This window comes from Erythrolamprus reginae, chromosome 1 (assembly GCF_031021105.1).
Source record: "Erythrolamprus reginae isolate rEryReg1 chromosome 1, rEryReg1.hap1, whole genome shotgun sequence".
Taxonomy (NCBI): domain Eukaryota; kingdom Metazoa; phylum Chordata; class Lepidosauria; order Squamata; family Dipsadidae; genus Erythrolamprus; species Erythrolamprus reginae.
The window spans coordinates 337460420-337486505 of NC_091950.1; the positions used below are offsets into that span (position 1 = coordinate 337460420).

The 26086-nt window shown below is 42.3% G+C and overlaps 2 protein-coding genes across 2 annotated transcripts in view; both read right to left on the reverse strand.

Annotated features, from left to right (window-relative positions):
• Positions 1-248: 248 nt before the first annotated feature.
• Positions 249-26086, reverse strand: part of HEATR1 (HEAT repeat containing 1) — a 65295-nt gene continuing 39457 nt past the window's right edge. The window contains exons 31-45 of the mRNA XM_070733997.1: positions 25945-26071; positions 23174-23340; positions 21226-21272; positions 20330-20453; positions 17420-17560; positions 16159-16442; positions 14774-14924; positions 14523-14681; positions 14037-14171; positions 13758-13862; positions 13496-13664; positions 10437-10597; positions 3387-3545; positions 3104-3212; positions 249-522 (exon numbers count right to left, since the gene is read on the reverse strand). Coding sequence (XP_070590098.1) covers positions 434-522; positions 3104-3212; positions 3387-3545; positions 10437-10597; positions 13496-13664; positions 13758-13862; positions 14037-14171; positions 14523-14681; positions 14774-14924; positions 16159-16442; positions 17420-17560; positions 20330-20453; positions 21226-21272; positions 23174-23340; positions 25945-26071 — 2127 coding nt within the window. The 3' untranslated portion in view covers positions 249-433. The remainder of the gene's footprint in view (positions 523-3103; positions 3213-3386; positions 3546-10436; positions 10598-13495; positions 13665-13757; positions 13863-14036; positions 14172-14522; positions 14682-14773; positions 14925-16158; positions 16443-17419; positions 17561-20329; positions 20454-21225; positions 21273-23173; positions 23341-25944; positions 26072-26086) is intronic.
• Positions 4473-6772, reverse strand: LOC139161469 (uncharacterized). Its single transcript, XM_070740627.1, has 2 exons — positions 5277-6772; positions 4473-5094 (listed from the first exon to the last, which is right to left on the reverse strand). The coding sequence occupies exons 1-2, from the start codon at positions 6558-6560 to the stop codon at positions 5062-5064; spliced, it is 1317 nt and encodes a 438-aa protein (XP_070596728.1). The 5' UTR covers positions 6561-6772; the 3' UTR covers positions 4473-5061.

Genomic DNA, 26086 nt, shown 5'->3' on the forward strand with positions numbered 1-26086 from the left:
AATTGTCTCCTTAAAGTGCTTTGGTATGAATAATAGGAAGAACTGAGGGCCAAGATGAAATCAGTTCTTCAATTAGATCAGTGTGTCTAGATGGGGAAATGAAAGGGTTGAATTTGTTTCTTCAGTTCTAAATTAACATATACGGTAGTTGTGATAAAAATGTTCTATGTCCAGTAAACTTAATTCAGTATAGTAAGTGTAATGCAACCTTTTAAAAACTGCATAAGAAAAAGTAAATGTACAGAAGATACACTTAAAATTTTGTTCCTTTTTAATTAAAACCTAAATAGTCCTTTCAACATAAATATTGAGCAAAATGGTCAAATATATTTGTGAAAGTATACATAAAACAAAGAGCGAGGGAAAATGATGTTCTTTTGGTCCTTCTTGCAAATCTTTAACCTCTAAACTCAGAAGAGCTGGTGGGATGGGATTAAAAGTAGCTCTGCAGTGGTTCCCCAAGAATAACTTCAAGCTGCTGAATGGTCTTTTGGCATTGATGCTCCACTTCTTCACACTCATCTGCCAAGGAGGCAAAAAGAAATAAACAATTTAGGGTTCTCTCAATCTGCATCTTTTGTCTCCTACCTTCCGGAGATTTTTTTTAAAGCTGGTTTTCAATTGTTTGGGTATTGTTTTCGAATGTACCTTTCCTCTCTTGGGGAGGAAACATGTATCTTTTCAAATAGATGTCTTAAAATGTATACATCACTGAATGTATATATTAATCTTAAAATAAAATTTGGGAAAGATTGGGAAACTCCTAAGAAACTTTCCCAGTAGGTTTCAAAGAAGGTTTTCTCAGAAAAAGCAACTACCAGCACCATATTGCAAGACATAACAAGCTCAAGGTTATTCTAAAACATAATTTAGATATTAGCTCTGCCCAAGGAAGGAATCAATTTTCTCAGGTTGAAGAAAATAATATTATAAATAGCTGGGGTTCAATCAGTGCTTAATTATCAATTTTAGAGGTTCCCTAATCTACTATTGAATGAACTCAGTACATAGATAAACTATTTCTGCATGTGTATATCCAAACAAAATATAATCTTTCTAGATTATTCATTATATGAATTACATTTAATACTTCAATTAATTCCATTTTCTTCTAAACACTTATTTGTTTAACACCTGACTTTTGAACATAAATATTGTCACATTTTCTTTTTTTTTAATTAATATTTTTATTGATTTTTATAATATAAAACACACACACAACATATAACATGTGCTCAGTGATCCCACCACCAGACAATCAATCATACCTCACCACCAGTTGGGGGTATTTCTTGTATAAATCATTTAAACCCAAGAGTGAAATATTTCTTTACATATCACTCTACTGTCACATTTTCTTGGAAATAAAATTAAATGTACAGTGTTCCCTCGATTTTCGCTGGTTCGAACTTCGCGGAAAGTCTATACCACAGTTTTTCAAAAATATTAATAAAAAAATACTTTGCGGGTTTTTTCCCTATACCACCGGGTTTTCCCCACCCGATGACCACCCGGGTCATCCCCACCCGACTTTCGTCTGCCTTTAATAAATATATTTTTAAATAAACTTTAATAAATAAACATGGTGAGTAATAATCTGAATGGTTGCTAAGGGAATGGAAAATTGCAATTTAGGGGTTTAAAGTGTTAAGGGAAGGCTTGTGATACTGTTCATAGCCAAAAATAGTGTATTTACTTCCGCATCTCTACTTCGCGGAAATTCAACTTTTGCGGGCGGTCTCGGAACGCATCCCCCGCGAAAATCGAGGGAACACTGTACTGTAATGTACTATGATTGACTATTTTGATACATTCTGCACATTCATGCAGAATAAATTCTGGACAAATGGGAAAATCTCTGGAATTATAATTTGAAATTAACTATATCTGCTGCCTATAAAGAAACCTTATAAAACTTTCTATCGATGGTACCAAACTCCTGTAAAACTAGCAAAATTTTATCCAGTTCTCTCTCCAAATTGCTCTCCAATTTGCTGGAAATGTAAAAGGGAGCCAGGTACTTTTCCCCCACATGTGGTGGACATGTGTAGAGGTCAGAAACTATTGGAGAAAAATTTGGAAGTGGATAAAAGAAATTTTACTAATTGAGATTAAATTTGAGCCAGAATTATTATTATTGGGAATGGTCGATGTAAACATTAAAAAGGCTGTTTATATTGACAAATATTTAATTATATATTTGATTACGGCCGCTAGAATCTGTTATGCACAAAATTGGAAAAAAACTCCATGCCTACCAACATATATATCAAAAACAAAATAATGGAACTGGCAGAAATGAATAGATTAATGATGCGCATTAAAGGAAAAGAAGACTCTGTCTTCTATAAAACCTGGGATAAATGGTATAATTGGTTACAAAAGAGAACAAGAAAGGGGAACAATTAATTTACTTACGCCACAAAGAGGAAATATGATAAAAACCTATTTAGAGTGGTTTACCTTTTTTCATCAATGTCAGACTTGCAAAAATATACGTAAATTATAACCAGATAAACCCCAGACTTTTAAAAGATCTGGCAAACTTTTTCAAATTGATCAGGAAGGTAATTTCTTTGAGTATGTTTTTCTTTTTATTTTCTCTTTCTTCCTTCCTTTTCTTGATATAAATCATGTCCTTTTTGTTTGTTTGTTTGTTTGTTTTACTCTCTTTTTTATTTATACATGAACATAGAGTTAGGTTAGAAGAGCAAGAAAAGTATCGATATGAAAAACCGCGTAAGATGTAAAATTGTATATAAAGTAAAATAAGCAAGGAAAGAGAGATTAAGATATCTTTACTTTTTGTATGTACCTTTGTTTATTTTTATGAATTTTCAATAAAAGCTTTAAAAAAAAGGTTTTCCTTGTAAGTGAGAAAAATATACATCCTCTAATGCATTTGTTCTTAACTATCTTGAACCCAAGGCTATTAGGTGCTCATAAGACCTAAGAATATACTTTAGTGGGTGGTACCATGCAGCCTAAAGTCTAGCATTTTTCTACAGAGACAGGATATTTGCCCCTAAGGTGAAACTGCAGGACAGCCATAGTTTTATGGAGAAAAAGTAATCTGATGCAAAACCAATAAGCACTACATTACCTTCCATAAGCTCAGCTAAGAAAGGAATGGATTCTGGTAGTAGCACCATATAATTCTCTCTTATTTTTTCGGCAAGCTCTAGCAAAGCCAACAAAGCCGCAAATCGAACCTAAACCAAAAATAAATGCAGTCAGCAGATTCAAAAGTATTAGCGCAGTCAGAATGGCCCAATTCTGGCTCCCTCTTCTGCAACATCTAGATATAACAATGTTCCCCGACATGTATTAAACTGTACTTGCCCCCTTGATTGTCTTAAGCAGAACTTGACACATCTGCCACTAACCTTGGGTGACGTATGCCTCATCTTTAGCAAAATCTGATAGTTGAGGGGCTTCCATAGAGCGTCATCTGCCATTGCAACTGCAAACTGCGCTATACATGGGATCAAATGCAGAGTCACTCTTTCCTGGAATTTGTCTTCTCCTCCGAGCATGTTTTCCAGCTACAAAAATAAACAAGTAAATAAATGAACGAATGAATTAAATAAATAAATAAAACCACTTCCGTGAGAAGTAAAAATAATAAAATAAATTTCTCTCACTTCCATGAGAGAAAAAATAAAAAATAAAAATCACTTCAACCAGTATTGGGCTAGTTGGGCCTGACCAAATTCTTTGTTGTTATGTAAAGCAATTGATAATTAGAATAGATTCTTTATATGCCATATTTTTCAGAGCATAAGACACAACTTTTCCCCTGCCTTGTGGCAATCCCCATTATTGTATAACTGTTGGAGATATGAAAGAGTTGTATGAGGTGGGCTGTCTGTGAGATGCTTTAAGTTAAGGGTTTTTTTTAATAGTGATGTTTTTATAGTGATGTTTTATTTAATTTCGATTTCTTCCATGTTATATGTTGTAAGCTGCCCTGAGTCTCTGGAGAAGGGCGGCCTAGAAATCAATCAATCAAGCAAACAAAAAAGGCTGAAAATTTGGGTGTGTCTTATACTCCAAATGTAGCTTTTCTGAAGCTTTTTTTCATCCTAATCAGCTAGCGAGTGAACCGCTTTTCTCATTGCTGCTCCCTGACAATCAGCTGTGCTTTAGAAGCTGTTTTTTAAATCCCCAACCAGGGGATAAAACATGCATGCGCTCAAAAACAGAAAACTAATGTGTTGAAGCTTTTCAGACTAAAGATGCTAGCCAGATGAATACCTGGTTTGGCAGAATCCCCCCCCCCCGAATTTTCCTCCCCCCAAAACTAAGGTGCATCTTATACTCCGAAAAATATGGTACTTTTAATGCCCCTTTCTTGGAGTCTAAGAACACTGCATTTAACTTCTGGCTTTACAAGACTGGTAGATGACCCGTTGTACCTACCTGAACGGTCTTCTCGATGCACTGGAAGGAGAGTCCAACATGGGTATTTAACCAATCCGATTGGTAGAGACTGAGTAAAAATTTACATAATAAAAGTTACCGCCCCTTGCAGTCCCCCCATGAGCTCAGTTTTAAAAACGAAAGGCACTTAAGAGGATAACCAACTTTTATTGACCAATGCAAGAACTCATGAACCAACCCAACCTCCGGTGTCCCTGAACTGTAACTACCGGGTGGGTTTGGACTCTCCTTCCAGTGCATCGAGAAGACCGTTCAGGTAGGTACAACGGGTCTTCTCCACTGCATCTGGAAGGAGAGTCCAACATGGGATATACCAAAGATCTTTAAAGCCCATGGGAGGGAGAAGGTCTAACTAGGGACTTAGGAGAAACACAAACTCTTTGAAGAACCCTCCTGCCAAAGGCCGCTTCCGCTGAAGCAAAGGAGTCCAACTTATAATGTCTAATAAATGTTGTAGGGGCTGCCCAGGTTGCAGCCCGACAAATGTCCTCTATCGATGCTTGAGTAGACCAAGCCGCCGAAGTCGCCGCACTCCTGGTTGAGTGGGCTGTCAATCCTTCTGGAACTGTGTGTCCTCCAGCCTTGTAGGCCTCCGAGATACAGTCCTTAATCCACCGACTAATGGATTTTGCCGATAATCCAAGTCCCTTCCTATATTCAGAAAATGAAATAAAAAGATTCTCAGACTTACGAAACTCCTCTGTCCTTCTAATATAAATCTTTAGAGCTCTCCGGACATCCACCTTATGCCACAGTAGCTCTGATGGATGACTCCCATGAGAGCAGAAATCTGGAAGAATAAGTTCCTGTTTCCTATGGAACACTGTATTTACCTTTGGTACAAAGGTGGGGTCCAAACGAAGAACCACCCTATCCGGATAAAAGACACAGAGGTCAGGTCGCACGGATAACGCCGATAACTCCGACACCCTGCGTGCAGATGTAACAGCTACAAGAAAGGCTGTCTTGATGGAAAGCAGCCTAATTGGTATAGACCTCAATGGTTCAAAGGGAGGTTTAGTTAAGGCCTTAAGTACCCACGTGAGGTCCCAGGATGGAAATCTCCTGACAGGCGGAGAATGTTTATTCGTGGCTCCTTTAATAAAATCTCTGATCCAAGGATGCTGAGCCAAGGGACGAGACTCTGGAGTTTGAATCATGGTGGCTAGGGCTGCCACCTGTCGTCTCAAAGTATTAGGAGCTAAGCCACGTTCCACCCCTGCTTGCAGAAACTCTAAAACAGCAATTACAGAAGCTTCCCTAGGATCCCGTAAATCCTTGTCGCAAAATTTACAAAACGCAGCCCAGGTCGCCTGATAAATTCGTGAAGTCGATGGGCGCCTGGCAGCCTGCATGGTATCTATAACCTTCTCTGGTAAGTCCAACTGCTTCAATTTATGCCTTTCAAGTGCCAACCTGTCAAGTGTAGCCATTGAGGATCTGGGTGTTTCAGATTCCCCTGGCTCAACGAGATGATCCGATCTGGAATCCTCCACGGGGGTGACACTGAAAGTTCCACCAAGTCCGCGAACCACGGGCGACGTGGCCAATATGGTGCTAGTAAGATCACTTCCGCCTCCTCGTGGAGAATCTTCTCCACCACCCTCGGGATGAGATTCACGGGGGGAAAGGCGTACAGGAGACCTGGAGGCCAAGGTGACAGTAGGGCGTTGGTCCCCTCTGCTCCTGGATCCGGAAACCGTGTGAAAAACCTCGGAAGCTGAGTGTTCTGGCCGCTGGCAAATAGGTCCACTAGGGGGACCCCAAACCTCTGGGTCAACTGGTAAAACAGGTCTGGATCGAGTCGCCACTCTGACGGATCCAGGGTAGCCCTGCTGAGCCAATCCGCTGTGGAGTTGCTGATCCCTGCGATATGTTCCGCGGTTAGTGACGCCAAATGGGTCTCGGCCCAGGTGAAGAGCCGCATAGTTTCCTCCATGAGACGTTGAGACCTCGTGCCCCCCTGATGATTCAGGTGGGCCCTGGTTGCTACATTGTCTGTTAAGATAAGTATGTGTTTGCCCTCTACTAGGGGGGCAAAGGCCAACAGGGCTAGAAACACTGCTCTTAGTTCTAAGAAGTTGATATTGACCGAAGCCAATTCCTCTACTGTCCATTGTCCTTGGGCCATATGACGTCCCAGGTGGGCACCCCACCCGTATAAACTGGCGTCTGTGGTCAGAATGAGACGGTCCTGAGTACGAAAGGGGGAACCCTCCTGAATTGTTGCGGTGAGCCACCACTTCAACGACTCTTTGACTTTCCTTGGTAGGAAGATAATCCTTTGTGAGTGGCTGACCCTGGCCCTCTGGGCTGGCAAAAGGAACCACTGAAGGCCTCTTATATGGTGTCTTGCCCAGGGAACTATACCTATGGCTGACACCAACGTACCTAGCACCTTTGACAATAGCGCCATCGGGGCCCGTCTGAGGCGGATCAAGCCGGCAACCAGACGATGAATGTTCTCCTGCCTCTCGGGAGAAAGGGTTACCTTGCCGGATATGGTATCGATGATGGAACCCAGATGTTGTAGTCTGGTTGTTGGAGACAGCTGACTTTTCTCCACGTTTATAGTGAAGCCATGCGCTTCTAGGGTCCGTATTGTTCTGGCTAAGTCCTCTCTGGCCTGCCTGGGAGACCTGGACAAAATGATTATGTCGTCCAGGTAGGCCATCAGTCTGATAGAATGAGACCGAAGACTGGCCGTCAGGGCGTCCAGCAACTTGGTAAAAGTCCGTGGGGCCGAGGAGAGGCCGAAGGGCATCGCCCTGTACTGGTAATGCACGCCTTCTGAGCAGAACCTGAGGAATTCCCGGTGTGCCGGGTGTACAGGTACGTGGAGGTAGGCCTCCTTTAAATCTATTGAAGTCAACAGGTCCCTGGAACGTACCGAGGGAAGAATAGTCTGTAAGGAGTGCATATGGAACCTCCTGTACTTGATGTAGATGTTGAGTTGTTTCAAATTCAGTATCATTCGGTATCCTCCTGAAGTCTTGGGTACCAGGAAAATCCTGGAGTAAAATCCCCTGCCAACTTCCTGCCGAGGTACCTGTTCGATGGCTTGTATTTCCAGTAAGTGGGCAATCTCCTTGCGGATCTGCTGCCTCTTGTGTAGGTCCCGAAGCCTCGGGCAACTTACAAAGCGATGAGGAGGGGGCCCCATGAATTCCAGACGAAGTCCTTCCGATACGGTGGCTAAAACCCACTTGTCCGAGGAAGTGAGCAGCCAGGAGGGGCTGAAGTGCTGCAGCTTCCCTCCTAGAGGTAGGGGCCCGGAGGAGTCATTTGGAACGACGATATCCCCTCTGGTTGCCTCCACGAAAGGGCCGCCTGGACTGCTGGAAGCCTCTGGGACGATCCTGATAAGATCCGCGATCATTCCTGAATGATTGCTGGGAGTACTGATTCTGGTGAAAACCTCTCTGCGCCTGTCCTTGTCCGGTAGAAGCATCCCAACGCGGGTTCTGTCGTCTGGTGTAGGGAGTAAAACGACGGTCTTGGCGTCTATTGGACTTAAGGAGGACCTTCCTCTTGTCCTTGTCCTCTATGAGGACTTTATCCAAAATGTCACCGAAGAGCATCGATCCCTGTAGTGGAGCTGAGGCCAGGCGCCATTTTGATTTCAAGTCCGCTGGCCAATTCCTCAGCCACAAAAGTCGGCGTGACGACAGCGTAGTGGCCATGCCCCTACTGGCAAACTTAGCTGCGTGTAGGGTGGCGTCGGCGGAAAACTCAGCTGCGGCCTGTAGCTTGCTGATATCCTGGCGAAGTCTGGCTTCCTCCGGGCCAAGGCGCGACTGCAGCTCCTGGAGCCACATGATGGAGGCCCTGTTGAAGAAGGAGGCCGCAGCAGCCGCTCTGAAACCCCAGCCCGCCATTTGGTGGGTCTTGCGTAATAGGGTTTCCGCCTTTCTGTCCTCTGGTTTCAAGCTCTCCCCCGTCTCTGACGGTACAAGGGCACTGGAAACCAGCGTGACTACTGGCTGGTCAATGGGGGGAAACTCCAAAAGTTTTTCCACCTCATCGTCGAATGTGTAGAACTTGCGCTCCAAATTCGAAGGACCCTGAGCCGCTGCGGGGTGTTGCCAGGGTTTTTTGACTCCCTCAACGAAGATATGCGATGCCGGGATGTGGTCCGACTCGGGTTGGGGTTCTCTTAAAAGGGAAGCAGATGTCTTGCCGGTCTCTGCTTCTGGTGTCTTAGCCGCTCCCTGCAGGTCCATTACCTGCTTTGCCTTAAAAAGCAGAGTCCGAAACAGCGTGGGCTTAAACAGTCCGGCCACTGGCTGCTGTTCTGGGGTGTTCTCATCCTCTGAGAACTCATATTCTTTATCACTGTCCTCGCCAAAGTCCGGATCCTCTGAAAGAGACCCCAAACCCGAGGGGGGCGGTATTGGCCAAAGGCTTCTTGCTTGAGTCTGAGGTCGGTTCACCTGCTGGCCTGTCCCGGCATTCACTCCTTGAGCATAGACATTTGCAAACATCTCCTGTAATTCTGGAGTCATGTGCTGCCACGAACCAGTCTGGGGGCGCAGCCCCGCCGCTGTGGGTGTAAATGTGGCAGAAGGTGCCTGGGTGCCCCTTCTTGGGAGCCCGGAAGGTTCAGGTCTAGTCCAGGACAAGGCTGGAGATGGGGCCTGTGGCAAAGACATGAACTGTCCCTCTGGGGACCAGTCACCCTCCTGTAGGGGTCCCAGGTGTCCAAAGGCTGACTGAGGGGTCCCAGGTTCAGACGTGGTTGGCTGCCTCTGAGTCAGAGGTACTGGAGAAGGGGAGGGGTGCAAGGCTGCCTCCAATTTCTTCTCTAGCGCCTTTATGCGCTTTTCTGCCTCTTTTAATGAGGCCACCGAAGCAGGGGACTGGGAGGGCTTTGACCTCTCCTTATCCTTCCCCTTAGCCTTCTCCTTGCTTACCACTGGGGAGCTGGCTTTCTCGGTATTGGGCTTATCTTCCATTGTACTCACAGCTCCGGTGTTGTAATAGGAGTATCACAAGAAATTTGCCTCTCAACAGCTTCGTCACGAAGGAAAAAATGGCTGCTGATGCTGGCCTCACCCTTGCGGCTGCGCATTAGAGCCGTAGCCCAATTCGCGCCTCTCAGCTGCCGGAAGCCCTTCCGGATGGCGCTCTTGCGCTCCGTGGGGGGGGTGTAGTCAAAATGGCGCTGCCCAGCGTTTTCGCGGGTCTTTTGCGCTCACCCCCCCTTTCGCCGCTTCTTCGGGCTTTCCCAGCCCGGTCTCGGCCCTCCAGGGCTCGCCCAGTCCAGCCGCGGCGATCCCAGCGCTGGCGGCTGCGGCGGCGGCGGAAGTCTCTGCGGCATTCCTCGCCGCTTTACAGCTGATTCGGGCTCCGGCGCTGCCTGCGAGCCCCTCCGGGGGTCGCCGTTCTCCTCGAGCCTCCCAGTGGGGGGGGCGGACCCCCCCACCTTCGGCTCGCAGCCCTTGTTTGACCGCTGAGGCCAGGGACTCCGGGCTGAGGTGCTCCTCTTGGGGGCAGTTCCCTCGGGGGGAAGCAGCCCCTAAGGAGATCGTTGGGGGTGTTGTCCGCGGAGGACAGAGACCCCTGCCTCCAACGATGATCAGATCTGTAAGGAGATAAAAGAAAAAAGATTAAACTGGTAATAACACCTTAAAATTTATTCAGCAAAACTCAGTATGTCTCTACTCTGGGACTGAGTTTTTAAAACTGAGCTCATGGGGGGACTGCAAGGGGGCGGTAACTTTTATTATGTAAATTTTTACTCAGTCTCTACCAATCGGATTGGTTAAATACCCATGTTGGACTCTCCTTCCAGATGCAGTGGAGAATGATTACAAACAGTACATCAGTCAACTCATGCTCTAAACCGAGTGTGGTGATTTGCCCATAAGAGCATCTGAAAAAGGAACCAGCCTAAATGAACAAAACATATCTGTAAAAATGGTCAAAGAATTGTATAGCCCGGTGAAAACTTATTATGTAATAATCTGATAAAAACATGACTGCGATCTAACCTGATTGACTAAAGGCAGCAGCATTGTTTCTGCCCTCTCTTTGCTCACAAAATGATGGGAATCAAAAAGGAAGATTTTGTACAAACAGTCAAGGATATACTGCAGTAATAAGCAACTTTTCTCAGTGTCGCTCTCAGAGTCAAAGTAAGCTTCATCTGCATCTGAAATAAACAGCAAACGGTACAGGAAGAAGGCATTTATACTTAGCAGCTATCACTTTGTAATCTTCATATGATGATACAAGCAAAGAGAATATTACATTAATAGCAGATTTACAGTTAAAGCCTTTTTAAAATAGAATATTTGGATTCAGATATTATTAGGATAGCGTTTCTCAACTGTGACAACTTTCAGGTGGGTGGACTTCAATTCCCCAAGGACAGAGGTCCCCAAACCTGGCAATTTTAAGACTTGTGGACTTCAACTCCCAGAATTCTCCAGCCAGATATACTGGCTGGAGAATTCTGGGAGTTGAAGTCCATAAGTCTTAAAGGTGCCAAGTTTGAAGACCTCTGGCCAAGGCAGGAGTGAAATCCAGCAGGTTCTGGAGAACCGGTAGTAGACATTTTGAGTAGTTTGGAGAACCAACAAATATCACCGCTGGCTGGCCACAGAGTGGGGTGGGAACAGCCACCAAGCTACACCATGCCCACCAAGCCACATCCACAGAACCAGTAATAAAAAAAATGGATTGCACCACTGACCCAAGGGTCTTGGCTTGAGAATTCTGACAGTTGAAGGCCATATGTCTGAAAATGCCATGGTTGAGAAATAACAGAGCAGCAAATAATTTATAAAATCTGCAATACAGCATGTTAAAAATTTGGCTAGGCAACTTTCAGAATGCTATCCAGAATGCCGAGGAAGAAATGGACCCTGTTCCATTCATAACTATGTTATTTATTTATTTATTTATTGGATTTATATGCCGCCCCTCTCCACAGACTCGGGGTGGCTAACAACAGTAATAAAACAACATATAATAATAATCCAATACTAAAAACAGTTAAAAACCCATTATTATAAAAACCAAACATACATACAGATATACCATGCATAAAATTGTAGAGGCCTAGGGGGAAAGTATCTCAATTCCCCCATGCCTGGCGGCAGAGGTGGGTTTTAAGCAGCTTACGAAAGGCAAGGAGGGTGGGGGCAATTCTAATCTCTGGGGGGAGTTGGTTCCAGAGGGCCGGGGCCGCCACAGAGAAGGCTTTTCCCCTGGGTCCCGCCAAGCGACATTGTTTAGTTGACAGGACCCAGAGAAGACCCACTCTGTGGGACCTAACTGGTCGCTGGGATTCGTGCAGCAGAAGGCGGTCCCTGAGATAATCTGGTCCGGTGCCATGAAGGGCTTTATAGGTCATAACCAACACTTTGAATTGTGACCGGAAACTGATCGGCAACCAATGCAGACTGCGGAGTGTTGGTGTAACATGGGCATATTTGGGAAAGCCCTTGATTGCTCTCGCAGCTGCATTCTGCACGATCTGAAGTTTCCGAACACTTTTCAAAGGTAGCCCCATGTTGCCTAGGTTGGGGCCAACCTGATTCCTTAATTCTGCATGTGGAGAGTTTTTTTCTGGGTAACAGAAGTCCTTCATTTAGGCATCCCCTTGGAATTTTTCAAACTCCTCAAAAACACCCACAGCGTCGGCAATTGGGAAATGATGGTACAGCTTATGCCTCATTAACTTAATGGTGCTGAGAGGACAAGTCATCACTGAAAGACCATACTTATTATTTGGCGATCTATGAAGTCTATTCAAGAACTGATAACCTAAACCATCATTTCATCAGTTTGTTCATCAAAAGTGTACAGTAATAATTTCTCATCATATCATAAGATCTTGATCACATTTGTGTTTATAAATTATTCATTGGCTAACTATGAAATGTATTCAAGAACTGATAACCGAAACCATCATTTCAACAGAGTTCATTCATCAAAAAGGTACAGTGATAATTTCTCACCTCTTGATCACACATGCGTTTATTATTTAGTAATTATTTTAAATGTGGGTTTGAATCAAACCTTAATTTGGTACTATTCTCATTATGTCAGGCTTTGATTTTTAAAAATAATTAAAATAATACGAAGAAAATAAAACACAAGATTCTAAATCTATCCTCCCCCAGTGAAGATATGACACAGGCTGTGATAAAGTTAAACAAATGTAGTTTGATGTGAATGAGTCCTATGACTTATTTTTTGAAGGTGAACTAGCAGAAGTTGGGTTTTGAGTTGATTGCGCCTGGCCTTTCATTTTTATTTTATTTTATTAAATGAAAATAAGCTCCAAAGAAAAATTATAAATATGAGAGGTCTTTGGTACTCTCTGAGTTTGCTTTTTTTCTAGCGGATATTTCATTACCCAAACTAGGTAACATCAAAGACGGGCTACAAGAATGGTGGAAGGTCTTAAGCATAAAACGTATCAGGAAAGACTTAATGAACTCAATCTGTATAGTCTGGAGGACAGAAGGAAAAGGGGGGACATGATCGAAACATTTAAATATATTAAAGGGTTAAATAAGGTCCAGGAGGGAAGTGTTTTTAATAGGAAAGTGAACACAAGAACAAGGGGACACAATCTGAAGTTAGTTGGGGGAAAGATCAAAAGCAACATGAGAAAATATTATTTTACTGAAAGAGTAGTAGATCCTTGGAACAAACTTCCAGCAGATGTGGTAGATAAATCCACAGTAACTGAATTTAAACATGCCTGGGATAAACATATATCCATCCTAAGATAAAATACAGAAAATAGTATAAGGGCAGACTAGATGGACCATGAGGTCTTTTTCTGCCGTCAGACTTCTATGTTTCTATGTTTCTATAAGTGCTAGTTACTGATCTAGTTATTACTGATGATGTTAAGTCGTTTGGAAACATCTGCAGGAAAACAGCAAGCTTAGAGAGCACCAAGAACCCGTCGTGTCAATCCCATATATAAATCATGTCAATCCCATATAAACCCCATATGTTAGTGCATTATAATGCATCTTACTAAAAAATATTTTTCTTCCTTGCATTTATTTTAAATTAGAATTTTTACCTGTTTTTGATGTATTGATCTGGTTCAGATTGTCAGCAAAAGGTTTCACTAAATGGCCAGCAAATAGGCTGAACAGCCCCTTTAGCTCATCAGCAATACAGTCTGCCAGTCGGTAGAAAGTTAACTGTCTATCCTTCGGAGCACCTTCAGTTTTGGCCCAATCAAAGAGCTGGAAGAGAAACCGGGGGTGGGTTTGCTTGCTTGTTTGTATCAAAACACAAACAAGAAACCTATTGAGATAGAAGCATGTTCAAAAGCCTACCTTGAAAAACAGGGGCCGGAAAGACATTTCAGAAAGCTTCATAACCATGCTGATTAAACATGCGATAATTCGAGCTTCTATTTTGCCAACCTTCTCTAAATTGTCCTAGAATAAAGCAGGCGTTGTCAAAATATTGGTAGCAATGTTTATAGGATTATGGGCATAATCCTGCCTAGAACCGAGCTTTTTAAAGTGCCCCATTTCCCATAATTCAAAGGGAAACCTCACTCGAAGAGGAATACATTTGTACTACTCCCCAAAAAATCTTATGTGCTTTACCGGAGAGTGTTCAGCCCTGAAGTCCAAAGCTTTGGTGAAAAATGCTGTTAACTCAGACTGATGAGCAGAGAGCTGATCTTTCTCCAGAGTTACAATATGCTCCTTCAAAATATCCATAACAGTACCTACATCATTCTAGAAGAACAAACAAATAAAGATAGAAGTTCAGTTTAATACCCAAGGGGATTCAAATTATGAAATAAAGCTGTCCAAATTGCTTGAGTTTCCCTTCAAAAACCTGATGGCAGCCATTTTAAAGGAAAACATCTCGTCCAGGACAGGGTGAAATTTGAGAGCCATAAAGAACTATGACCCCGCTCCTTTTCTTCCTTGTCCAAGATACTAAGTGCCAAATCTAAGGCCATGTTAGAGTACAGTTTAGCTGAGTAAACGAAGCAACCCTTTGCAGCTGGAATTATGCCTCCTTCTCAATGTGTGATGCCAGTATAGCACAAGATGTGTTGGAAGAACTGAGGCTCAACTCACCTTAGAATCTTTTGCAATTTTATCATAGCACTTGGCAATGGCTGGCAGAAGAACTCTTGATGGAAGTTTTGTTGCCAACATGGTTTTCAGAGATGCCACACGTTGATTAACTTGGGATGAAGGTCCCATTTCAACAGTAATCCTGTCCAAGTGGACCACCTAGGAGGCAGCCAATGTACAAATTGAGTTATTTCACAGAGGTTAACTAATATTAACTAATATTTGCCCTTAATCAAAGTAGGTTTATTGACCTGGAGCAGGACATTCAGCAAATATGGGCTGAGGAAGCGTGGCAATGTTTCCACAATTTTCAGTAGAGCTGTCACTGTGCTAAGTAAATAAATTTCATTGGCGACCAAGTCCTTTTTGTGTTTCAGTATATTTAGCAATGCCGGCATAAGCCTAAGAGAAAAGACACACAAGATTAACCTGTTCATACTCAAACAGACCTCCCAATAAAATAAATTATCTTCTAGTCAAATACATTTCACTAAGTGGTATTTTAAATAAGGTCAAAGGCCAAGCTCTTCTGAAAACATCAAACTCTCTAATGAATATTCACTGTTAATCTTTTCTTTTATGTACACTGAATGCATACGCACCAAGACAAATTCCTTGTGTGTCCAATCACACGACCAATAAAATTCTATTCTATTCTATAAGTTTCTTAATCTACATAGAGGATGGTACAGTAGTTAACTGAATATCAGAGTCAAAATTAATTTTATCTATCACTGCTTTTTTGAATGATTGTAATCAGGAAATTGCTTAATTTTTCTTTGTTTTGTGGAAAGCTTCCAATTAATTATACACATCTTCCTATAAATATTATTTAAACATTTGTTTGCAAGGAAGAGCAATCAGTTATTGGCATAGAAAATTAAGAATCATTTGCATGGAAGGAAGTACACTGGTACCTCTACTTAAGAAGAACTTTTCTAGATAAGAACTGGGTGTTCAAGATTTTTTTGCCTCTTTTTAAGAACCATTTTCTACTTAAGAACCCGAGCTCGGAAAATTTTCCCAGGAAATTTGAGAATGGCATGAAGGCCCGGCCAGTTTCCTGCCATTCCCCCTTTAATCTCGGTCATCTCGGGCTTTTCTGGGCTGCTAGAGGAGCCTTTCGGTGGCGCTTAAGGAGGCTTTGGCAGTCCAGAGCAAACAAAGCAATAAACCTCTGCCAGTGCCCAGAGAAAAGAAACGCTCCCTTCGCCCTGGGCAGTGGCTGCCCTCCTCCTCTTCTTCCTCCTCCTCTTCCCACCCAAATTCCGAGCTTTTATTTCTTTCCTAATGGGTTTGCATGCTTTATTTGCTTTTACATTGATTCCTATGGGAAATATTGCTTCTACTTACAAACTTTTCTACTTAAGAACCTGATCACGGAACAAATTAAATTCTTAAGTAGAGGTACCACTCTTTTTTCCAATGCCAACTGATTTCCCCGGCTTTGGAATTTCATGGAAAACCTATGTTTATCTATTAAAGGAGAAGCAAAATAGCCACCCTATCTTTCAGAGCTGCTTAACTGACACTCAATCACATTACGAGAGGCATATTTTGAACAAAACCCTCAGGCTCAAGGGACAGTTCAGATGTTCAATTTCTTGATCCTTAATTAGGCTTCAAGAAAAAGTACCTTGGAAGTTGAGGTATAGCCAATGCTTTCAGCACACAGGTGACCTCAGCAGCACACAACAGAGCACTTCCGACCACGTTCCTATCTTCTTCCCCATCTGAAGAAATCAGCTCAATGGCCACTTTTAGCACGGCTACAAACAGCTCATGCTTCTCTCTGCCAAAACACTTGCACAGCAACTTCAAGCTATACAAGGCCGTCTGCCTATTAATTGCCTGCTCCTCAGCTTCCGGATGCTGCACCACAGTGAGGAGGTTGGGAACCAATTCCAGCAGCAGTTCCACCTGAAAGGACAAAATGATGTGGGACCATTCATGGGAAGGTTACAGGGTGGAACATCTAAGCCAACATCCTGATCTTGCAATCCAAACAAGCATACAGCAGAAGATTTCCTGATATTATTATTATTATTATTATTATTATTATTATTATTATTATTATCATTATCGTCATCATCATCATCATCATCATCAATTATTATTAATTAGACTCAGAGCAAGTACAGGGTTTCAGATCCAGTACTTCTTTATTTAAGTCAGTGGTTCTCAACCTGGGGGTCAGGACCCCTTTGGGGGTCGAACGACCGTCTCACAGGGGTTGCCTAAGACCATGGGAAAAGACAAAGTTTCCCTGGTGTTAGGAACTAAAGCTTCTATTCTGGCCCCTTGGAACATATTTTTACACTCCGACCAATCAGGCATTTACAGTAGGGGTGTCCCTCTGATCTTCCTACCAATCAGCTTAAAGCTCTGTTGGCAGAATTGGCGCTAGACTTATGGTTGGGGGTCACTAACACATGAAGAATTGTATTAAGGGGTCGCGGCATTAGAAAGGTTGAGAACCACTGATTTAAGTACTATATTTAAAGGGCAAGGCTGAACTTTTTCCCATTGCCGTTAGGATGCTATGTAGCACAAAGGGCTACTACTATGCCGCCCTGAGTCCTTCAGAATTAGTTGGGGGAAAGATCAAAAGCAACATGAGAAAATATTATTTTACTGAAAGAGTAGTAGATCCTTGGAACAAACTTCCAGCAGACGTGGTTGGTAAATCCACAGTAACTGAATTTAAACCTGCCTGGGATAAACATATATCCATCCTAAGATAAAATACAGGAAATAGTATAAGGGCAGACTAGATGGATCTTGAGGTCTTTTTCTGCCGTCAATCTTCTATGTTTCTATGGAATTGGGAAGCATAGAAGTCAAATTAAATAAATAAATACTATATGGCAAGAGGGACAATAAGGAACATTGCTTACTTGGTTTTGTTTCCATTGTGTGTTCTGTTGCAGTTTATTGTTGAGGAGGTCCATGGCTTTACGTCTCACTGAGGGCAACTGATTGATCATCAGGCCCCTGAGGACGGGAATAAAGGTTTCTGTTGGAATTAAGGAATTGATCTAGAAAGGAAACACAGGAACAATTTTTTTTAAAAAAATTAATACTAAAAGAAAAGTAGCATTTAGATGGGAAAACTAATCCAGCCACCCTTCTTTGTTTCTACCTCATGCACTCTCAAGTGGGGTGACTCTAGTGCAGAGGTGGGCTGCTAAGTTGGAACGGTGACGTGTGCTCTCCCCCGTGGCTCTGAGTGCTAGCGGACTCCAGCGCAATTCTGCTACTACACCTGCGCAGGTAGCAGAACCACACGTGGAGACGCAGCTGCGCCTGCGTTTCAGTGCGGGTTTTTTGCTTCCGCATGTGGGTGGAAGCAGGTGCAGTAGCAGAATTGCGCTAGCACTCAGAATCAATGTTAAAGGGTTAAATAAGGTTCAAGAGGGAAGTGTTTTCAATAGGAAAGTGAACACAAGAACAAGGGGGGCACAATCTGAGGTTAGTTGGGAGAAAGATTAGAAGTAATGTGAGAAAATATTATTTTACTGAAAGAGTAGTAGATGCTTGGAACAAACTTCCAGCAGACGCGGTTGGTAAATCCACAGTAACTGAATCTAAACATGCCTGGTATAAACATATATCCTAAGATAAAATACAAGAAATAGTATAAGGGCAGACTAGATGGACCATGAGGTCTTTTTCTGCCGTCAATCTTCTATGTTTCTATCACAGGGACGAGCACACGTCACCCTTCCACCTTAGCAGCCCACCTCTGCTCTAGTGGTTTGCAATATAAAATGAAAACAGTAACACCTTCACACCCGTGACAACACACAATCAAACAAGTCACTTGATGGATTCCATCCCACACAGGGTTATCCAGGCCTGTTGGCAAATTGGCAGAACCAGGACTCTCTATGAGGATGATGATCCAAAGGGAGAGAGCCACTATGGAAATGGCTATTCTTCTGGATCTCACCAGATGCACCTTTTTAAAGACAGGGCCTGCAATATTCCTTGCCTCCCTGCTCTAGTGGGTTGGGTAGATGAAACCAGGAAGAGACGTCTTTCAGATAGCTTCCTCATCTTTCAGGGAAGCCAAATTTCTATCGTGTTTTCTGTCAGTCTTCTCCTTTCAAGGTGAAGCCTTTCTATGTGCTTGCTTCACTTTTTCCAAATATCATAGATTAATATTCTCTATTTTTTTTTACACTTTGTGTTTTTAAATCTGTATTGCATTATTATTTTTATTCATACAAATTTCCCAGATACAGTGGTACCTCGGTTCTCGACCACAATCCGTTCCAGAAGTGTGGTTGAGAACCGATTTGGTTGAGAACCGAATTAATTTATCCCATAGGAAATAATGGAAATGGATTTAATTGGTTCCCAGCCCATTGACTTGCTGGGAACCAATTAAATCTACAGTATTTCCTCTATTTCCTATGGGATAAGGATCTGAGGGGACGGGGTGAGAGGGAATGGGAGTCGGAATCCCGACACGCCCCTCCTGGTCGCCCTCTTAACAGCCTCCCAGTCTCTACCTTGTAATTGCTCCAAGCTGCAGGAAGGGTAGGGCTGGCTGCAATACCGGCAGGTTTGGGGGGCTCCTTTCCTCAGCGGTTCAGTTCGGTACTTCCAGGCAGCTGCACCAACTTTTTCCTTCCTGGCAGCGACGGCTCCGGCGGCTTACCTTCATCACATGACGTTCCTGACGCTGCTCCTCCTCGTAGGGAAGCCGCCAGAGCTGCCGCCGCCGGGAAAGAAAAAGTTGGTGCAGCTGCCTGGAGGAACTGAACTGAACCGCTGAGGAAAGGAGCCCCCCAAAGCTGCCGGTATTGAAGCCAGCCCTACCCTTCCTGCAGCTTGGAGCAGTTACAAGGTAGAGACTGGGAGGCTGTTAAGAGGGCAGCCAGGAGGGGTGTGTCGGGATTCCGACTCCCATTCCCTCTCACCTCGTCCCCTCAGATCTTACATTTCGGATTCTAAACAAAATTATCTGTTCAGTATCCGAATTTTTGTTTGGATACCGAAGCAAATTTTTGCAGAAAATTTTGTTTGAAATCCGAAATGTATGAAAACCGAGGCATTTGAGAACCGAGGTACCACTGTAACTGTAAATTATTATTACTGGAATTAATTTGCTAGGCAAATCTGTGATAAGCAGATATCTTAAGCAACTATGGAATTCACTTCCAGAAGAGGTCATGACGGCTGTCAGCCTTGATAGCTTCAAGGCAGGATTAGACAGATTCATGGATGCCAAGTGTATTGGTGTTTATTGAAACGGATGTCCATGTGAAGCCTCTATGTTGGTTGAAGCAGGCAGGATTCCCTTGAATACCATTTGTTGGGGGTCAAGGGAAAGGGAGGATAATGCCTTCTCTTTTTACTTAAGATCCCCATGGACAATTGGTGGGCCACTGTGTGACACAGAATGCTGGACTCGATGGGCTTTGGCCTGATTCAGCATGGCTCTTCTTATGTTCTTAACTAAGATTTTTGCCTGGATTGTCTGGTGGTTTAGAATACAGGTTTAGAATGCCTGTAGTTTCTTCCCCAAATCCCCAAAATCTTAACCTTAGACTAGACTGTTGACCTCATCCCATTACTAAGAGGTCTGCAAGGGACGTGCATAAGTGCACCAACATCCCTGTCTTAATGTCTCCTTTTATTCGTATCCATTTCATGTATCAATAGCTATGTTTATACCTCTGTTATCTAATAAATACTTGACAAAATAAAATAAATAAATAAATAAACAAACCCCATTTTTATATCAAAATCATAAAGCTTCAAGATGTCACTTTACTGACAAATAGAATAAGACTTACTTTATCCAGTAGTTCATATGATTTGTTAAGCAACACCTTCCAGAATTTGGCTGTCAAAGTGTTGGCATTTTTTTCTATCGATTGTGCCACTGCATTTATGTAGCAAAGAATTTTTTCCAACAACCTAGAAAAACAACCATAGTGAATGGCTGACTGCATCAATTAATTAGAATAAAAGTCAGAGAATCTAAAAATGAAACCATTTATCCACAGGAAATAGGCCACGTGGGCATGCCACTAGATTAAACTTTATCATCATCGTCATGGTGATGATATCAAGGTAGAATTCCATATTATCCTTGCAATTTGCCCCAACATTCATTAGTAGATGCTCCATTAGTCAGAAATGTTAGCTGAAAAACTAGTATTATTTTATGCTCGCATAATTTTAAAGTCAGTACTGACTTTAGTGACTACTCTAAACAATTAAAGACAGGATCCCATCCTATAAAGGTATGGGCCCAGCATTAATTTTACAACTTCTTTCTTTGGAAACTCTGCAAAAAATAGTGTTAACACAATGTTCACAGATCAGCCTGATTTGTTTTGAAATTGTCCTTGCCCTGTTTCAGGTTTTCTTAGGTGTGACTTCTGTCTATCACCTTCTGTTGAATTAATGTTATATCCTTTAATAGGCTGTAGTTTCAGGCAGAGAGATGATTGATTGATTGATTGATTGATTGATTGATTGATTGATAGATAGATAGATAGATAGATAGATTGATAGATAGATAGATAGATAGATAGATAGATAGATAGATAGATAGATAGATAGATAGATATAGTTAATTTCTCATCTGGTAAGAGATGTAAAGTAATGTTTCTCAAAATCTCCTTACACAGCTTACTTGTATTCTTAATTAAAATATTCAACAAAAAACAACCCACAAACCTACTTCTGTTCAAGTTCCTTTAACTCTTCAGAATCTTCACATTCAACTACCTAGTGGATAAAGGAAAAAAAACACTTACAAGGTCCATGTCATGTTAATACAGTGCTTTTCAAATAGTTGAGTGCCCCCCCAGGGGGGTGGGGCGGTGCAATGCCAGGGAGGGTCCTTTGACCCCAGGGAAAGTGCTTTTTTTGCCGCAGAGAATAGGATGTGCGTCCAACTTGACACTTATACCAGTATCTCCGTCACGTTTCTCAGCGTTATAGCTAGGGCAGCCAGTTCTAAAAAAAAATCTTGCAAGTTCAATCAAACTTCTCTAACTTGTGAGACATTTTCTTTTAGAACAGGTTGCCCTGGACACAATGCCAAGGAACGTGACGGAGGTAACGTTCCAATTGTCAGGTAGGACACACATCTTGCGGTGGGGCGTAATTTGGTGGTGGCAGGTTGGGCGGGCTGCAAGATGCGTGCCAGCAAAGAGCTGGGGGCACGTGAAATGTTTACTTCTTCCGGGAGGGGCAGGGGGTGGGGCGTAACATAAAATAATTGAGAGGCACTGTGTTAATGGGAATTAAATTCAGGTGGATGAACTATGAGGTCTATTAACATTTTATTACGGTAATAGTATTAGCAGATAAAATCTTCATGGCTATTTTGCCTGGAATTTCAATTTTACACTAAAAGAATTGGTGTCGTTCAGAATCCTGAAGAAGCCATACTTTTTATTATTATGTACATATTCACCAGGCTCTTTCCTTTCAATATAACCAATATTAAAGTCCGACAAAATAAGAACTGAGCAAAAGAAATTGGACGAGAGAAAAAGAAATTTATTTGGATAAAGTTAATCTATGCCTATTCACTATTTCTCCGTCCTTTTCAATTCTTGCTTCTACTGTAGCCATACACCAATTCATACATGGCATTTAGTTCTTTTAAAATATTCATCCTTTTCATATTTAGGACTGTCATGCTGCCACCTGCATAACAAACAGGATTAAGGGGAACTGGCTAATGGTTTGACTAATGGTTCTCTAAGTTCCTAACTAGTGAAAACACAGCCTTGAAAAGTCTCTTTGGTATTTAGAATTCCAAAGCAGAGGTCAAATTCTCCAACAGTAATTAGAGCTGGATAAAAATACTCAAGGAACTTGCATTTATGAGTTTTCAATAATTTTTTTCAAGGGACAGCAACAGGTAGAGCTCCAACTGGAAGTTTGCTTTTCAAATTTGCACCTGAAAATTGTTTCCACAATGCTTACTATTCTTAGTATCAGAAGCCACTTCAATACAAAAGCCAATCAAATCTGTCCCAACGGAATATCGTAGCTGGGAGGAGCATGTCAATTTTTTTTGGGGGGGGGGCAAAGGTTGCAGCAGATAGGGCAGGAGTTCGAAGCAGGTAGGGCTAGATTTCTGAAGGTTTCTCTTAACCACAATTGCATTTTAAAAATGTATTTAAATAGGTTTATCCTAATTATTGATAAGCTAGCCCTAATCACAAACCTAAAAACAATTCTGCTTTTGTTACACTATTTTGGCAGAGATGTACAACATGGACATGGACGGAATGTTCAACTGTCAATCACAATATGTATATACATTTGCCTCTGGCTTCTTCCAAGACTAGAAACAAAAATTCACTGTGGTTTAAACTTATTCCAACCCTTGGTTTCTTTTGCCAAGATATCTAATCAATGATATTATGAGCAGACTTTATAGAAAAATAGAATTCTACTGCAGAAACATTCTTTTAAAACCCCTGTTTAAAAAACTATTAAAATAACATGGAATGCTATTTCACTTTGCACTTGATTTCAGGAATGTTTATAATTACACTAACTGAAGCCAGAAGCGACGTTTCTGCAACTTGCCCCAGTTCATGGAAATTACAGATTCTCAACATGTAATAGGAGTCTATCGATTCTGGGCAAGGATAAATCCAACTCACTTTTTTTACAAAACTGTGTGAAGCCAGAAGCTGCGACATGAAAGAGACTGCCAGGAATTTCAAATGCCTCAACTGCTTGCCAGAATGAGACTCCACATCAAAGAGTTCTGTTTCTTGACTGTAGGACTGTGTCCTGAGTGGCCTTGACTTCTTTTGTCCAGGGTCATCTGCAAAAAATAGATCCCCAAGCCACATTAATAATTCTTTAAATAAGTAAGTAAATAAATAAATAAATAAATCTAGGTAGATATTATAAATCCAATTAAAAGTGGCGTTTACTCAGTGAAGGGCTGCAAAATTTTCTACTGCTGCACTGTGGGCGTAGCTTATTGTGTGGGTGTGGCTTGATGGTCATGTGACTGGGTAGAAGTTTGCCCGCCTTGTGACCAGGTGGGAGTGGCTTGACAATCATATGAATGGGGGTGGCTTAAAGGTCATGTAACTGGGTGGGAGTGGCTTACTAACGAAAATAAATTTTCAAATAGGTGCTTGGACTCTTTTTCAGTTGATTAAGTCACATTATTTGAATAGCCACAAAAAGGACAAATGATAGACAACACTATTTGTTGAAGAGCACGGTAACATTTTAAGGTTTTGTACTGAACCCACAAGGTTCAGTAGGATAACAGATTAGGCAAGTTGCTCAATTTTCTTCAATTGCTATAAACATTCAGTTCTAGATAATGATTAAAACGATTAAAGCGTTTATGGGTAAAAACATATTTAATTATTTCCTATTTTAAAAGTAATTAAGGATCATACTAAGGTACTAGAGAAGGAAGGACAATAAGAAAACTATTAAGTATTCAATAAATAGTGCATAAACCTACTACAGTGGTACCTCGAGATACGAGTTTAATTCGTTCCGGACCTGCGCTCTTAAGTCGAGCAGCTCTTATCTCGAACGACTTTTCCCCATAGGAATTAATGTAAATAATTTTAATTGGTTCCAGCCCTCAAAAAACTCACAAAGTTAGTCTAAATTATGCAAAAAGACATTGCAAGAATAAATGTAACTTTACTTATTAATAAGATGATAAGCTGAGAGCTTTCCTTCCCTTCCTCTTTTTACCCAAAACAATCAACATGGCAAACTTTTATTTTTATTCATTAAACTGTAGTTATTTATTCAACTTCACTGCCACCCAATCCTGTAGAGGGAGGAAAGAAGGGAGGAGGGAAAAGGAAAGCAAGAAATGGAGGGAGGAAAGGAAGGAAGGAAGGAAAGAAAGAAAGGAAGGAAGGAAGAAAGGAAGAAAGAAAGGGTGAAGGGACAGGAACAGAGGAAGGAAGCAAGGAAACTTATGAAAGGGGAGAGTAACTTCACTGCCACCCAATCCTGTAGAGGGAGGAAAGAAGGGAGGAAGGAAAAGGAAAGCAAGAAATAGAGGAAGGGAAGGTAAAAGAGAGAAAGAAAAAGAGCAAGAAAGAAAGCAAGCAAGAGAGAAAGAAAGAAAATGAAAGAGAAATAAAAATAGAGAGGGAGAATGAAAGAAATGGAAGGAGGGAAGGAAGGAGAGAAAGCAAGAGAAAGAAAGAAAGCAAGAGAAAGAAAGAAAGAGAAAGAAAGAAAGAAAGAAAGAGAAAGAAAAAAGAATGAAAGAGCAAGAGAGCAAGAGAGAAAAAGAAAGAGAGAGAGAAAGAAAGAAAGAAAGAAAGAAAGAAAGGCAACTTCAAAGAAAGGCTCACCGAGCATCTCTCACTCTCTCTCTCTTTCTATCCCTCTCTCTTTCTCTCCCCCCTCTCCCCCCCTTTCCCTCTCTCTTTCTCCCTCTCTCTTTCTCTCCCCCCTCTCCCTCTCCCCCCCCAGGCCGGCAGCGATGTTTTAAAACAGCCTCGCCGTTTGCGAGCTAACTCCTGAGGTGCGGAAGTTCGCCTTTGGCGTTTGGGCCACTCGGAATGTGAAATTCAAAACAGCGTTCGGATCCCCCACCCCCAGCAGAAGCCAAGGACCCCCAGAGTGGGGCGGCAGGGGAGGCGACCGCCTCTCCACTCACCAAGTGCCGGGATACGAGCCGAGAAGAGCCGGGCTGGCTTACTTTCCTTCCTTCCCGTGCTGATGCAGAGCCACTCGAACAAAGCGTCACGCCCCCCTGACGCTTTTGGCGGCAAAAGAGCCCAGCGTCGCTTCGGAAGCCGCCGAAAGCATCAGAGGGGCGCGACGCTTTGTTCGAGTGGCTCTGCATCAGCGCGGGAAGGAAGGAAAGTAAGCCAGCCCGGCTCTTCTCGGTTCGTATCGCGGAGAGGGGCGGCATACAAATCCAAGTAATAAATAAAATAAAATAAAAAAATGTCTCTCCTCTCCCAGCTCTTATCTCGAGTAGCTCTTAAGTCGAGCAGCTCTTATGTCGGGGTTCCACTGTACTGCCACTGCCCTCCCCCGCCTGTGGGACCAGCAGCCCATCACTGCACTTACTGCATTTACTCACACCTATGCCTTAAAGCAGTGCAGCATGTTGCATAAATTGGACCATTCCTGAAGAAATAGAACAACTTTTGCTCTAATTTTGTGTAGTGAGGGGACTGATTCAGGCAGATTTTTAGCACACTGAAATAATATTTCATCTATCACTACTGCCAGAATGGAGATTTTTTTAGAGGATCTTCTTCTTCTTTATATGCTCAAATAACTATCTTGATTTGGGAAACTCTGACTAGGTGAGGTGCCATTTTCTGCACTGTGTTTTGGGACCAACTCTGGATAAAAGAGCACTAAACCTAATTACGAACCTCACAAACAAGCTTTTTTCAGTTTCATTGCTGACAATTACCTTCTTTGTTCTCTGGCAGGTTGGTTAAATAGTTGAGTAGTTTTATTAAACTTTGCAACTGTTCAATTAGACTAAATTCACAACATACAGAAATCCAGAACTCCGTATCAGTTTCCAAAACAATATCCTGTGCAAATAGCAA